At 50.4% G+C, this 14,371-nt stretch overlaps 3 protein-coding genes across 3 annotated transcripts; 2 read left to right on the top strand and 1 right to left on the bottom strand.

Annotated features, from left to right (window-relative positions):
- Nucleotides 1-6,904: 6,904 nt before the first annotated feature.
- On the bottom strand, nucleotides 6,905-11,217 carry MYCGRDRAFT_109313 (uncharacterized protein; the record flags this gene model as incomplete). The annotated part of the gene is made up of 6 exons (XM_003853122.1): nucleotides 6,905-7,615; nucleotides 8,161-8,230; nucleotides 8,393-9,789; nucleotides 9,943-10,003; nucleotides 10,119-10,880; nucleotides 10,943-11,217. The coding sequence occupies 6 exons, from the start codon at nucleotides 11,152-11,154 to the stop codon at nucleotides 6,905-6,907; spliced, it is 3,213 nt and encodes a 1,070-aa protein (XP_003853170.1).
- Nucleotides 11,218-11,416: 199 nt separating this feature from the next.
- Nucleotides 11,417-12,732, top strand: MYCGRDRAFT_100072 (replication factor C subunit 2; the record flags this gene model as incomplete). The annotated part of the gene is made up of 2 exons (XM_003853159.1): nucleotides 11,417-11,566; nucleotides 11,619-12,732. 2 exons carry the CDS (start codon nucleotides 11,454-11,456, stop codon nucleotides 12,730-12,732), a joined length of 1,227 nt encoding a protein of 408 aa, XP_003853207.1.
- Nucleotides 12,733-13,090: 358 nt separating this feature from the next.
- On the top strand, nucleotides 13,091-14,209 carry MYCGRDRAFT_92897 (uncharacterized protein; the record flags this gene model as incomplete). The annotated part of the gene is made up of 3 exons (XM_003853160.1): nucleotides 13,091-13,098; nucleotides 13,161-13,345; nucleotides 13,437-14,209. The coding sequence occupies 3 exons, from the start codon at nucleotides 13,091-13,093 to the stop codon at nucleotides 14,207-14,209; spliced, it is 966 nt and encodes a 321-aa protein (XP_003853208.1).
- Between the last annotated feature and the right edge of the window lie 162 nt (nucleotides 14,210-14,371).

The following is a 14,371-nucleotide window of genomic DNA, read 5'->3' as shown; positions in this document are numbered from 1 at the left end:
ACCTTATGCAGACTTAGTAAGTGTAACTTAACCCTATCCAATAGCTAAATAGGTCTAAAAGTGCCCCCCTAAGGGGCATTTGTAGCCTATATAGTACTAACGTAGCGTTTAGTTCCCTTCTAGCCCTATTTTCTACCGGACGACCTCGACTTTTATCGAAAAATTACTATTCTTACCAAACGACCCTATCCGCGACCGAACGAGCCTATTATAACGTAACCCGCCTCCATCGCGACCTAACGCAAGCAATTCGCCGCTAACAGCATCTTTAAGGGCAATCCGTACGTTAACTGCCTTAATAAGCCCTCAAACAAGGCCGATTTAGCCTAGTTCTACCTCTTTGCGCGCGAATCGCTAGACAAGTAGGCAACTAATAATAAGGACGAATATCACCTAAAGTGTTACAATTGCTCCAACCGCGATTGTTTCTAGGTATATACAGGTTCAAAAGGGGGCTTTCGGGGGCTAATGTAGTCAAAAGATGCCGGAACTAGTCAAAGGCGACATTACGAGGGCTAATAAGCTCCGCAGGGCCGCCATTGCCGCCGATAGTACTAGAGCGATAGCTACGGCGGCTTATACGGCCTACAAGGCGGTCTACGTACGCATTTAGGGGTATATATAGTTAGTTCGGGTCTGTTTAGCTCCGTTAACCCCCTTTTAGGCGCTTTAACTCCTTTACCGGTGTTAACGGCCTCTATCTATACTAAGGCAAGGCCGAATTCGACTAGAAGGGACCGCTTATGTTCGGAAAGCGCGAGAAGTTGCTCGCTAAGGAGGCTATAAAGCGAAAGAGGGAGCTTATAAGTATTTAGGTCCCTTCTTGCCCAAAAGTGCCCTACTAACCCTAATAGGGTAAAGACGTGCCTAACACCCCCCGTAAGCGACTTATTCTAGCCTAAGGATCTACCGAGGACCGCCTAAGGCGTCGCGTTCGGGCCCTTTCGGCCGCTCTAGACACTATCTATACCCGTGCAGGCGCTAAGAAGGGCTCGAAGGCCTCCGTTGTAGAGGGAGTGCTCTGTCCGACCGAGTACAACCTCTCTAAGGACCTTAAGCCTAAGGAATAAGCATATAAGCGCTTTTTCGTATTTCTTTTGTCTCTTTTAGCCTCTTTTAGGCTCGTTTTAGGACTAATAGGCGCGGTAACGCCCGGGTTGTTTCTTTTTACTACGACTTAGCGACTTATAGATTAGATAGAATCAAAATGACTTTACTATGCTCGATTGTCTCTCGTTATGTAATAATATCGTCCTTAGGGGCCCGTTTGGCCCCTAATTTCCCCCCCTAGGATTTTATTAGATTAAAATTCTTCTAAGGTAGAGAAAATTTTTAGGTAACTAGGAACCGGACTAAGGAGTCTATGTAGTGTTAACTAGTGTCTTTTAGGCCTTAATAGTAACTAATAACGCGTTTGTATATCTATCGTGCTAGTCTACTGCCCTTAGTACCTCCCGTGCTTCTATTAAATGCTCTTATCGTAGTAGGGCTAATGTAAGTCGCAGGTTCCCAAGTGTTTTCAGACGCGGGCCAGCCCTTCTACGCGATCCTGTACATCTATCTGCTGTGTTGTTTCTTACGCTTTAGGATCTTGTCTACTACGTAAACGTTAGGTTCCTCTAATCGGATCTCCTTTAGGCTATTCTAGGCCCGTTCGGTAATTTTAGTAGGTTTTTCCTCCTCTAGTAGGGAGATGTAGAACGTAGGATGGATATTTATCGTTTCCGGCAGTTCTAGCGTATACGCGACGTCGTTTACGACTCGCTTAATCCTATATAGGCCGACATACTTGTAATTAAGCTTTTCCGACGGCCGGATAGACTTCAAATATCGAGTAGAGAGGTACATATAGTCGCCAACCTTATATGTTTTCGCAGTTTTACGAGCATTATAGTATCGTGCGTGTCTCTCCTATAACGCAGCCAGTCTTTTATATAGCGTTTTCTATAGGCCGATTACTCTATGCGCTATTTCCGCCGCACTAGGAGCTTTGCCCTCTAATTAGGGCAGGTCGGGCTATCTAGCGGCAATTAGATCGCGAACGTTACATGCTTAGAATAGTGTTACCCCTGTTGTCGTATAAATGCTATTGTTATAAGAGAATTCGGCTACCGATAGCATCTATACCTAGTCGTCCTGTTCGTAGTTGCAGTATACTCGTAGGTATTGCTCTAGTGTTTGGTTCTAACGTTCCGTCTAACTGTCCGTTTAGGGGTAATATGCGGTGCTTAGGCCCCTTCAGACCCTAAGGTAGTAGCAAAGTGTGCTCCAGAACTTAGATGTAAGGATTAGTCCTCTGTCGGACGTAATTAACTTAGGAGTTCCGTAAAGGCGGAAGATTTCTCTTAGGAAGACCTTTGCGAGGGTTTCGGCGTTAATGTCCTTCCGTATAGGAATGTAGTAGGCCATTTTGGACCACCTGTCTATAACGACGAGGATTAAGTCGTATGTATGCCCTATAAACGTACTTAGGGGCAGATCGGTAATAAAATCTAATGTTAGGTCCTTCTAGGGCCCGTTTAGTAGAGCTTCCGTATAGAGTTCTCTATATAGGCTATGTCGCTGTAGCTTCGCCCTGTCGCATGTCTAGCAGCTGTTTACGTAGTCCTTAACGTATTTTCTTATATCTAGCTAGTAGAACGACTGTTGCAACAGCTCTAGGGTCCGTTTAAAACCAAAGTAGCTAGCCAGGGGATCGTTATAGCACTAGCGGAGAGCTGCTAGGCGTACTAGGCCCGCAGGCACGTACAGTTTCCGTTCGTAGAAGAGGAATTCGCCCTATATAGCCCACCTTTAGGTCTATTCCGGCGGATCCGGGTTATTTATAGCTAGTTCGACTGTTAATACTATAGGGTTATGTTTCAGGCTTTCGCGTATTATATTAATTAGCGGGGAGTCTAATAATTCTTCTATTAGAGTGCTCGCTATTATGTACGTTTTGCTGTAGTAGGTCCTAGCGAGCTATAGATAGTAGGTTATAACTGCTATTATAGACCGAACGGGGCTAGATTTAGCCGTTATTCCCTCGGATAGACCTAGTTAGTGCCGAAGGGTGTCTAATGTAGGAGCACTGTCGCTTTTGTTAATCCACCGTCCCGAGTAGTCCCTATCTTCTAAGTCTAGGCGTCTACTTACTCCGTCCGCGGCGGTATTAAGCGACCCCGGGTTGTACGTTATGCGGAAGTCGACGTTTAACAGCTGCTCTGCCTATCTTGCCTATCTTCGGCTTAGTTGCTTAGTTGTTATAAACTATTTTAGGTTATAATAGTCTATTAAGACCTTAATTTGGTGCGAAGCGCCCTTAACGTAGTGTCTCTAGTGCTTAAAGGCCTCGACTATAGCGAGGAGCTCTTAATCGTATATATTATAGTTCCTTTCGGCCGCGTTTATCTTACTAAAGAAGAAGGCTACTAGGTGCTAGTGCATTTTGCCCTCCGTTTTATATAGTTAGGATAGTACTGCCCCGACGGCAAACCTAGAGGTATCTGTTACGACGCGGATAGGCAGTTTTAGGTCGAAATGCCGTAAGATAGGCGCTTTAATAAACCTAGTCTTTAACTACTAGAATGCTTGTACTACGTTAGGTAGGAGTTCGAAGGGAACTAATTCCTCCTTTCTCTATCGGTATCCGCCTTTAGTACTATTTAGGCCTCTCTCTGTTAAGCGGTTTAGTAGGCTAGCTATGCGGGAGAATCCCTTAATAAACTAGTAGTAGTAGTTCGCAAATCCGATAAAGATGCGAATATCCCTAACTAAGGCCGGAAGGGGCTAGTTAGCGATAGCTTAGATCCTTTCTGCCTCTATTTCGACCCCTTTTAGGGTTACTACGAACCTAAGGTAGCCGACTTACCGCTTAAAGAACTCGCACTTTAACAGTTTAGTAAAGAGTCGGTATCTTCTAAGTCTCTCGAGGACTATCCTAACGTGTTTCTTATAGCTTTCGGCGTCTTGTAAGTATATTAAGATATCGTCGAGGTATACTATAACACAGTAGTCTAGTAGGCCCCGGAGGGCGTAGTTTATGTATCCTTAGAACACTATTAGGGCGTTAGTTAGCCTAAACAGGACTACAGTGTACTTAAAGTAGCTATACCTCGTCCGAAAGGTAGTTTTCTACTAGTCGCTCTCCTTAATTCGGATGCGATAGTACGCGTCTCGTATATCTAGCTTTGTAAAGAACTTTGCCGGCGCTAACTAGTCTAGAGATTCCTAGACGAGGGGCAGGGCGTGTCTATTCTTAATAGTAACGGCATTAAGGGCCCTGTAGTCGACGCACAGACGTAGGCCACTGTCCTTTTTCTTTATAAAGAGGATGCCTGCCCCCGCTAGGGAGGTCGAGGGGCGGATCTACCCCTTCTTTAGGCTGTCGGCGAGGTAGTTGCGTAGAGTCTCTAGTTCTGTTATAGAGAGGTTGTATAATAGGCCGTACGGGGCCTCCTTGCCTTCTTCGAGGTCGATACTAAGCTTATTCGGCCCCGTCTCGGGGAGAAGGGACTCGTTTCCTTCTACGAAAACGTCCGCGAAATCCGAGAATTCGCTTAGAAGTTCCGGTTCTTTTGGCGCGTCGTCTGTGCGTTAAGTAGTAAGGGCCTAAACGCGCCCTAAAGGGATGCCGGAGGCGTCCTTCTAGAACTCTTCGGGTAAGACGAGCCTAACCGGCCTCTATTGTCTACCTTTCGTCCCCTTCTAGGTAACGCTTTTGCGGATAAAGTTTACCCTCGGGTTCTATCGTTCTAGCTAGGGCATGCCGAGGACTAGTTAGAACCCGTGGATTCTTCCGACTACAAAGGTTTCTACATATCCTCTTGTATGTCCTTAAGTGTCTATTACTTTAAACGGGACGCGGCATTCTCCCTAAACAGCTATCCTCTGGCCGTTTAGTACTACGTATTAGGCCGTTTGCCCTAACTCGGGGCTTAGGCCTATTAGGACCCTGCATCTCTACTTTAAGGCGTATTAGCCCTTCCCCTGTAGTTCGGGGAATTCCTCCTAGCTCGGCAGCCTTTCTTTAGGCCTCTAAGTACTAGACTTAACCCGTAGCGGTTAGAGGAGATCTACTACGGGCTCTCCCTTTTCCCGACTAGTCCTTGTTAGGGCATTCCTAGCGCCGGTAGCCCTCTTTACTACATATCTAGCAGGCGGTAGCCGACTTCTCCTTATTAGCTGCCTTCGGGGGGGTTTTGGCCCTTCTCGGCCTACTTAGGGGCTTGTTATTTTTGTTTAGGCGCCTTCCGTTAGTCTCGTCGACGGAAGTCTTCGCTAAGCGCTTTTTGTTAAATTCCTATATCTGTCGGTATAATATATTAGCTCGTTCCTCCGTATCTACGAGGGTCGTAAGGGTAACTTAGCCCTATTCGAGCCTGTTTCTAACTACCGGGGTAAGAGCTCCCTTAAATTTATAGATTATCCTAGGAATGTCGGTGCAACCGATCTTATCCTACTGTTCTTTTAGGTAGTTTATTAGCCCGGTTAGGGTCCTATCGCCCTGTTTAGCCTCTTTAATATTGTCTATAGCTCTTTAGGTGCGTTCGTTTTTTATACCTATGGAATCTAGCATTACGAGCTATATGTCGCTCTATATTAGCCGAATAGGTGCCTTATCGAGAAGGTAGTGCTTCTAGTACTGCTTTTAGGGTCTCGCTATCTATTCTTTAGCGAATTCTATCTTTTCTTCGTCGGTGGCTATACTAGCCTAGTTAATTGCTCGGTTAATATCTTCCTACTACTATTCCTAGTCGGCGTAGTTCTTTCCCTCGAAGATGTAGGGATTCCGGGCCTTTAGGAGCGCGTTCTTAGGGATAGATAGCCGAACTAGGGCATCGGGTAGGATAGTAGGGATAGATCCGTTCTATACCTAGGCGATGCGGTCCCTTATAGCCTTATTACGTACCTAGAGAAGGCTAAGCTAGAAGAGGCGCTCCTATCTAGCGGTAGCGGCCTCTTCCTTATAGATTTGTTTATTAATGTCGTCTTCTTCTCCCTTAGGTAGAGTGTCTTCTTCCTGTAGAGGGTTCTCCGGTTCTTCTTCGCCTTCGTTAGCGGCATCCTAGTACCCGATAGGTTCTTCCGGGTTTTTAGGCCCGCCTTCGGCGTCTTCGTCGTCGCTAACGGCAGTCTAAGTAGAGGTTTCTATAGTCTCCGGGTCGTTAGCGGGTTCGTTCGTACAGCAACGGGTGCTCTTGCTCCCTAATAGGCCGGGACGAGACGAAGCTATCTTAGAAGTAATTCGTCGTACTATAGGGTAGATCGAATCGTATGTAAAAGGTGCAGTTAAGAATAGAGTAGTAGTATAAATTACTTTAGAATAGACTCGATTCGATACTCTCTTAGAAGGAGGAGATTCTACGTATCCTTATACTATAGGCGCAATCTGGCTTAAACGAGCTTAAAAGGCCCTAGTAGGGGTGCATATGCCGCTAAGGCAGGGGATCAGATGCCGATTGTCGGTATTCGGCGGAGGCAGATGTGACACCGATACGTATACGATTACTACGTATGTTTGTACGTAGCCCCGAGATATATAGAGCGTTGTATACCGTCGTCGTCGTTACCCAAACCCTAAACCTAAGCGCGGACAAACATCGGCGGAGACCTCCGTGTTATTAATAAATCTCATATCATTAGTAACCTCGTCATATTTCATCAAAGGCCCGTCATATTAAGGATTCATTGATAACACCTTATTGATGACATCTCATATTGACCACTCTGGTCGCAGAGCCGAACAATTTCTTTTGCATCCCGGATACCATAGCGTCGTTGAAAAGCTGTGATGTTGTGGTTGTGGGTTGGATTCTTGGTATTGTCTTTTGGCTGCGAATCTGGGGCTACATAGAAAATGTTCCCCGTTGGGAAAGCACTTCGTTTGGGTACAGGCAGGTCTTGATCATGCCCGGTCTTCTGATCAAACTGAATGCCCATCCCAAGCGTCGGGCATCTCAACATCCTCCCCTGAATCCTCCTCCCCGTCGTCCTCGCCGTCCTCGCCGTCAGCGTCCTCATCCTCATCCTCATCCACATCCACATCCACATCAACATCCTCATCCTCATCCTCATCCTCATCGACCCGCTGACAGCGTTTCACGACCTGGCGCAGAACAGTGCGACCATACTTCTCAAACACATTCTCCCTCTTCTCCATTGTCGGCAGCCCCACCACGTAATATTCGTCCACGCCATCTAGACTGCGCATCGCGATCACCTCGGTCATGCGGAACCCTCGTTTGTCTAGCAGCAACATAACAGCGATCTCGCCCTTCATAGCATGGTAGCAGTATTTCCTGACCAATTCAGACGTGGACAGATCTTCATCGCTCTCACCGAACGGGACTTGCGTATCTGCCTCCATCTCTGCCTCTATCTCCTGACACTCTTTCACGACTTGGCGTAGCATGACGCGACCATGCTCGTCAAACACATCGTCCAAGTTTTCCATGCCGGCTAGCTTCGCGAATTCATCGGCCAGGTCGAAACCCCGGTCGTCCAGCAGAAAGAAATATGTGATCTCACGTTTCATGGCGTGGTAGTAGTACCTCTTGACCAAGTCGATTGCGAATAGACCCTCGTAGTCCTCGCCGAAGGACAATTCCGCGAGTGGTGCAGGGCGTATTGGAAGCTGTGTCGGAATTGTAACAGAGCGTGGAGTACGAACGGATGATCTGGTGCGGTCTGGCAGAGCTTGCTGAGGAGGTACTGGGGATGCCATGCTTTGCCGTTTCTGGTTGGTGTGTTGGTGTGTTGGTGTGTTGGTGTGTTGGTATGCTAGTGTGGTGGCTTGTTGGTCGTTGATGTGGTCGTTGATGGTGCAGCGATTTGTGTCGATCGTTCAATTCTGATTTGTTGGAAAGATGGAGTGCAAATGCAACAGCTGGGCTATATGAATGGGCAGAGATCCAGAGACATTCTGGCCATCCAACCGTGCTGGTTCAGACGCATGTCTCGAAAGCGGTCTTGCTTGCTTGGTGAGACCTGCGATGATTCAAGGAGGTTATTGGAGATACAGGTGATTGTCTTTCTATTCTCAGACTGAGTCAGCGTGCGTACAAGACATGCCGAATAAGAAGTGGGCACTGGATGGGAGGACAGTTCAGTGAAGAAAGCCATGATAGAGAAGCGGTGACCAGAATTACCAGGTTTGGAATCGTGTGCACCTGATCTCACCGAGCACATGTCCTCGAGCCGTGCGATACCGTAAGCGCAGCATTCCTCTTGTGGTCCCATACGTGCGTTCCTGTACGATCAGTTTTAAGCGTGATAATCCTCCTTGCCTCTGCCTTTGCGTCAACGCAATCCAGAATCAAACTCCCACCCTCAACATTGAGCTCGAACTCAATCTCTTCACAGCCCAAGATACCACTTCTCAAACCCCGTTTCCTTCCTCCAAATGACCAACCTCCTCTCCTCTCTCCACGTGCCGTCTCCCCAACCGGACATGGCCACGCCGCGATCCCGACCATCCTCTCTCTGCGCCGGATCCGTTTCCATCGCACTTCTCTCCACGACGTAGAGGACTTCCCAAACATTGACCACAGGGTCGTATTGGGCTGGATCGAGGGGCAAGAATGGGAAGAGATAGCTTCTCAAAGCCGCGTGGCATACCGGGTCTGATGGTTTGAAACGAAAGGTCGATGGAGGCTGGACAGTGAGGTGATATTGTGGTGCGGGATGGCTGGTGGAATTCAGGAGTTGAGGGCTGATGAGGGTCTTCAGAGCGGGATGATAGCCTTGATTGGACGCCGGAGAGACGGAGCTGCTGGTGATGGTGGGAGGATTGAGTGCAAAAGGTGGGAATGCAAGGTTCGCTGGGGCAAGGCTGGACTCCACTGCTTTGGACAACTGTGCGGACCTTGCAGCATCGGCGCGCCTAGCCAGGTCCAAGCTACGGTCCGAGGCAATCCCGTGAGCTTCGCTCGGCCCAGGTGGGCTGTGGAGGAGCAGCCAGTCGGGCATGAGATGGGAACCGTCGTAGGCGTGTGGGATGTGTTGGTATTGTGAAGCCGCCACTTGCGCCCCAGCTTGGCTCTCGGGGTCGAGACCTTCGAAATCCAGGTGGCGCTCCATTACCCGGGGGTAGATACCGGAAGGAACGGAATCCACTTGGGAGTCGGGTACGGCGCGGGAGTAGTGGTTACGTTCAAGCTGGGTCGAAATGAGCGGGTGTTGAGCGTTGGAATAGGACGCCTTCTGTCTGCGGACAATGGCGTGCTCCGGGGCGTCTGGCACATCTCCTTGCGGCTGGTCGGCGTCGACTCCCTTCGAGATCGTTCGAGAGTGCGATCTACCGTCCTGACCGATCAGTTCCCACCCCTCATCCTCAGTCTGCGTCCGAGGACCCATGTCATCCTCAGATTCGACCAGCACAAAGTCGTCATCATCACCTGCACGTCTCCCACGACCATGACCGATGTCCTCGCTCTCCTGCAGAATATCGCGTTCAACCTTGCGCACCACCATCCCGTCTTCTGCAAACTTCATCTCCCGTCGCACCGCTTCTCCAACCGTCTCTCCACACCAGCCGTGCTTCTTCTCGACATCCACACCTATCTCCAGCAACCGCTTTCGGAGCATTTCTCGCTTGTGGTCATGCTCCCTCCACTGTCCGACGAGAAAGCTCTCTGAAGCGTTGGCGTGTCTGCGGCCGGCATTTGCCTTAGCCTTGGCTGCGTTGGAGACTGAAAGCTGCTGCGCCGTATTGACGTATGGCGGGCGAGTGGACGGCTTGGTGCGGTCTGGCAGGTCGTAATGGGTGCGGATAGGAGGTGCCATTGGTCGTGGATGGTTTGATGGTGCCTGTGAAGTTGCAGAGATGGATAATCGAAATGAGAGCGGTGTTGAAAGAAGGAGGATGTAGGAGGAAATGAGAAAGATCTTCTGAATATGTGGTTGCTTCCGAAATGAAGGGAAAGTTTGCGTCAGTGTTCATGAAGCTTCGCACGTGCTCACGTTCCTCTTATCTTTGAAACATAATGTCGAGAGCCAGAGGTAGCGAGAAAACCCTGTTGTGCTGTGGACCGTGAGATTCCGACTCTTCGCGCTTTGCGATCTGTAGAGGCTGCCGGTTGATGCTTCTCGAAGCCCAACGCCTCCATGGAAATTTCGCCTATGCACTGAATTCCCACCTAAACATCCTCCCAAGCACCCTCTCCCTCAGTCTGCGATGCGACTCCGTCGTCGCGGCATCTTCCGGCTCGTTTTTCATCTGCGCAAGGATAACATCCTTCAGCGTCCTTGACAAATCCAAGTCTGCCAGTACTATCTGGCCGGAATTGAAAGCGTCGAAGATGTGAGCGTCTGTCCTTTCCATAGCCTCAGTTGAGGCTAGGAGTGACTCTTGCTCCGAGGAAGAGCCTTCGTTGTTGGAGGCAGCGAGATCGCCTGACCTTGTGCCGGATCGGTTGAGGGTGGACATCTCGATGTCTTGCTGTTGTCCAAACTCTGCTGATCGACGCACTCCTCTCTCCTCAAGATCTAGGTCCTGACCTGACGACACAGCCGGCGCATCTGTTGGCGCATCCACAATTCCCGACGTGGGTATAGCAAGTGTTGGCTTCTCCTTCAGTTTCCGCCGCATTATGTTCGTAGCCACATGTACGATCTGTAGTCCGAGCACCAGCATGTCCAACAGAACCAAGTGCAGCTTGCTACTCGGTCCCTTTTGTCCGATGAAGTCCATCGCCACGCTGCCGTGCAGATATCCTCTTGTCGCTTCACCGGCTGAGGGCGCATCTCGCAGGCAGTGGAGAAGCATGCAGAGCATATTCGAGCCAAAGACGGCGGCTAGGTAGGAGGAGTTTCGCGGCGGTTCGGGAAAGTGGGCGGGTTTCGGTGTGAGGTAAAGGAGTTGGATCATAGATCTGAGGGCGAAGAGAAGGAACTGGCAGCTATGGAAATATACTGTTAGCGTATCCATTCCCTCGTCGACCTCTTGTATGCAAGCTCTTACTCCATGTAGTAGATCGTGCTCAACTCGGCATATGCGAGTACATCCAAATTCTGGAGAAGGTCGTCCAGCAAGTCTCCTCGCCTGCGATTGAAATTCTCTCTATTCTTCTTGCGACGCTCTGCAACCTCCGCCGCGGTGGATCTGTCGTTCTCGCCATCTTCTGGAACTGGGAGTGCTGCTGCTGAGGCGGAAGATGAGGGCTCATCGTTCATAGCTCTGGTCCAACAAATGAGCGCATCGTTCGGAGCGCATACAAAGAAGATATAGGAGGGTTGGACTCTCTATCGGAGCAGCATCAGAGTTGTGGTATGCACAGCGGGAGTGTGAAGTTGAAGAGGACGATGAGGTGCGGTATCGCTAGCGGGACAGTCCTCGGCAGACCTTCCTCTATCGTGGAAGTGCTCTACGCGCGACGCGCTCCACGTCTTCCGCCTTCCGCCTGCATCGATCTGAACTTCAACATCGTCTTCCAACAATAGCATCCCCATTACGCCCTCCCTTCCACTCCATCATGTCGTTTTTCGACATACGAGCACGGAAAGCGGCGGCCGACGCCAAAGCAGCACAATCCTCCAAAGCCGCCCCGGCCGAGACGAATCGCCAGCAGCCATGGGTGGAGAAATAGTACGACTATTCAGACATTGCCGTTCAGCATAGACTGACAGTAGCTTCGCAGCCGCCCGAAGTCCCTCGACGATGTCACCGCCCAAGACCACACTGTCACCGTCCTCCGCCGTACCCTCCAGTCCGCCAATCTCCCGCACATGCTCTTCTACGGCCCACCTGGAACAGGAAAGACATCCACAGTCCTCGCACTCGCCAAACAGCTCTACGGCCCCGAATTGATCAAGACTCGCGTCCTCGAGCTCAACGCCTCCGACGAGCGAGGCATCAGCATTGTCAGAGAAAAGGTCAAGAACTTTGCTCGCATGCAGCTCAGCAACCCGCCAAGTGGACCAGCAGGAGAGGAATACAGGAAGAAGTACTCGTGTCCACCGTACAAGATCATCATCTTGGACGAGGCGGACAGCATGACACAGGACGCGCAGAGTGCGTTGCGGAGGACGATGGAGACATATTCAAAGATCACACGGTTTTGCTTGATCTGCAACTATGTCACAAGGATCATTGATCCGCTGGCAAGTCGATGCAGCAAATTCAGGTTCAAGAGTTTGGATGAAGGAAATGCAGGGAAGAGGATCGAGGATATTGCAAGACTGGAGGCTGTCACTCTGGAAGACGGCGTGGTGGAGACACTTCTTCGCTGCAGCGAGGGCGACTTGCGGAAAGCCATCACATTCTTGCAATCGGCTGCGAGACTAGTCGGTGCGATCCAGGGCCCTCCGACAACTACCAAGCGGAAGCGAAAGACCGCAGTCGAAGACGACGAAGAAGATGGCGACGCAATGGACATCGACACATCTTCCACAACCTCACCTCCCATCACCGTCGCGATCATCTCCGAAATCGCCGGCGTCATTCCCGATCCGACCATCGACCGACTCGTCGCCTCCCTCACTCCCAAATCCTCTTCGCAACCCGCTCCCTACGCTCCCATCGCACAAGCCGTGGAGGACCTTGTAGCAGAGGGCTGGTCAGCAGGGCAGATCGTCTCACAGCTGTACGATAAGATCGTCATCTGGAATGAGACCGTGGGTGACCGGGCGAAGGGTAAGATCATGGCAGTATTCTCGGAAGCGGACAAGAGGCTGGTGGACGGGAGTGATGAGCATTTGACGGTGCTAGACTTGTGTTTGAGAGTTGCCGGGGAGTTGGGAGGTGATCGATGAAGACAATGAGGCACACTGCGTGACGAGGATGAGCAGATGGTATCGAAGGATGGACTTCGAGCCGAGCAGCGGCGCAGAGACATGGCAGTGAGCATTTATTGCAATAAAACAGCTTAGCAGTCCCAGCGAGGCAGGCAAGTCACTCCTACCAAGTTTCTTCTTTGTTTCCCTCCGCCTCCAGTCCCAAGTCACCTGCCCTCAAAAAAACTCTTTCGATCGGCCAGACATGTTGGGGAATGGAAAACATCATCTAACTCTATGCTTCTCCGCAAGCCCATGTCTTTTAAACATACAATGGAGGCGCAAGATAATCTTCTATGGATGATCGACGGAACCGCAAATCCAGCACGCAACAAACATGCTCCGGTCGGTGCTACTGCATCACCGTTTGCATGGTCTTCTGGATGTCAGAACGAATTTTCTCGTAGTGTGGTACAGTCGATCATCAACACGTGCACCTGCATGCTTCACGATGACTTAAGCTTTGACGCTAACGTCGCGCCTTTTGCAAGCGAACGGCGGGAGGCTTCTGCCTTGACTTCACAACAACCAACTTGCGCTTTCCATCTCCACGACACAACATCCATCGACAGTCATGGAGGACCACGATTTGGTAAGATATCGGGGTGCAATGTTGTCCAGCCCAAGCTAATTTGATCAGGCTGCCGATGCTGGCCAACAAAAGCAGCACTTCACTTCACCAGCACCGCTCACATCTACCTCCGCGCCTGCGCTCCGGCGTTCCAAGAGAATCAAGAATGCGATCCAGTCTTCTAACGCCTCCTCCGGTGCCGTCAAGCGCAAGCGCAAGCGTCCTTCATCCGCCGATGCTGTGTCCCGTCCGGGCGCAAAGTCAGCAAAGACCAACTCGAAGTCCCGCAGGGACGATCTGCCCAATCAGTCACAAGAAAAGAAAGCAAGAAATACAGCGAGCGATGAGACGTCAGAGGCAGCTTCTCAAAATCCATCAAGCATCGCATCGGTCCCGGATGGAGAGCAGCCATTTCGTCTGTTCGACCTGCCGGACGAACTCTGGGTCAAGATCGGTCAGATGGCAACAGAAGATCTCCCGGCCATTGGAGAGTTCCTACCTGATCGCCACCCCAATCGGCGCCATGAGCTCTCAAAACTGTTCTCCAAGCTCAAGACCCCAGCTATCCTTCAAACCTGCTCCGCGCTGAGGAAAGAGCTGAGATTGCACTACTATGGTAGTAACAAAATCCGAGTAACGATTGATGAACTCTCCGCTGTGGGAGTTTTACGTCCTTACTTGCAAGCAATCGGATTGTCAGCTAGACGTTTGCTCGACGGCTTCACCATGATAGGCAGAGTGGACTGGGACGCGGACGCCGTGCTGGAGCCTCCTCACGACCTGCCAGCGTCCTGGGGAGTTGAGCTGGTCCTGAGTCTGGTCAGCAGAGATCCCTGCGAAGGCTGTGAGGCGGATCACGTGGACTGGAAAATCACGTTCCAGTGAAAGATCGACAGAAGGTGCACGAGCCAGGTCATTCAAGGGAGAACAAAGGCTTGACTCGGGTGCCAGAGCGGATGCACGGCGCATTGTTCGGTGCTCGCCGAACAAAGAGCTTGCATGATACCCTCCGGCGGTGAGTGTATGCCTCAAGGGGTTGCTTTACAT

The sequence above is a fragment of the Zymoseptoria tritici genome, chromosome 4 (genome assembly GCF_000219625.1).
Source record: "Zymoseptoria tritici IPO323 chromosome 4, whole genome shotgun sequence".
Classification (NCBI taxonomy): domain Eukaryota; kingdom Fungi; phylum Ascomycota; class Dothideomycetes; order Mycosphaerellales; family Mycosphaerellaceae; genus Zymoseptoria; species Zymoseptoria tritici.
This window is presented reverse-complemented; position numbering and strand designations above follow the sequence as displayed.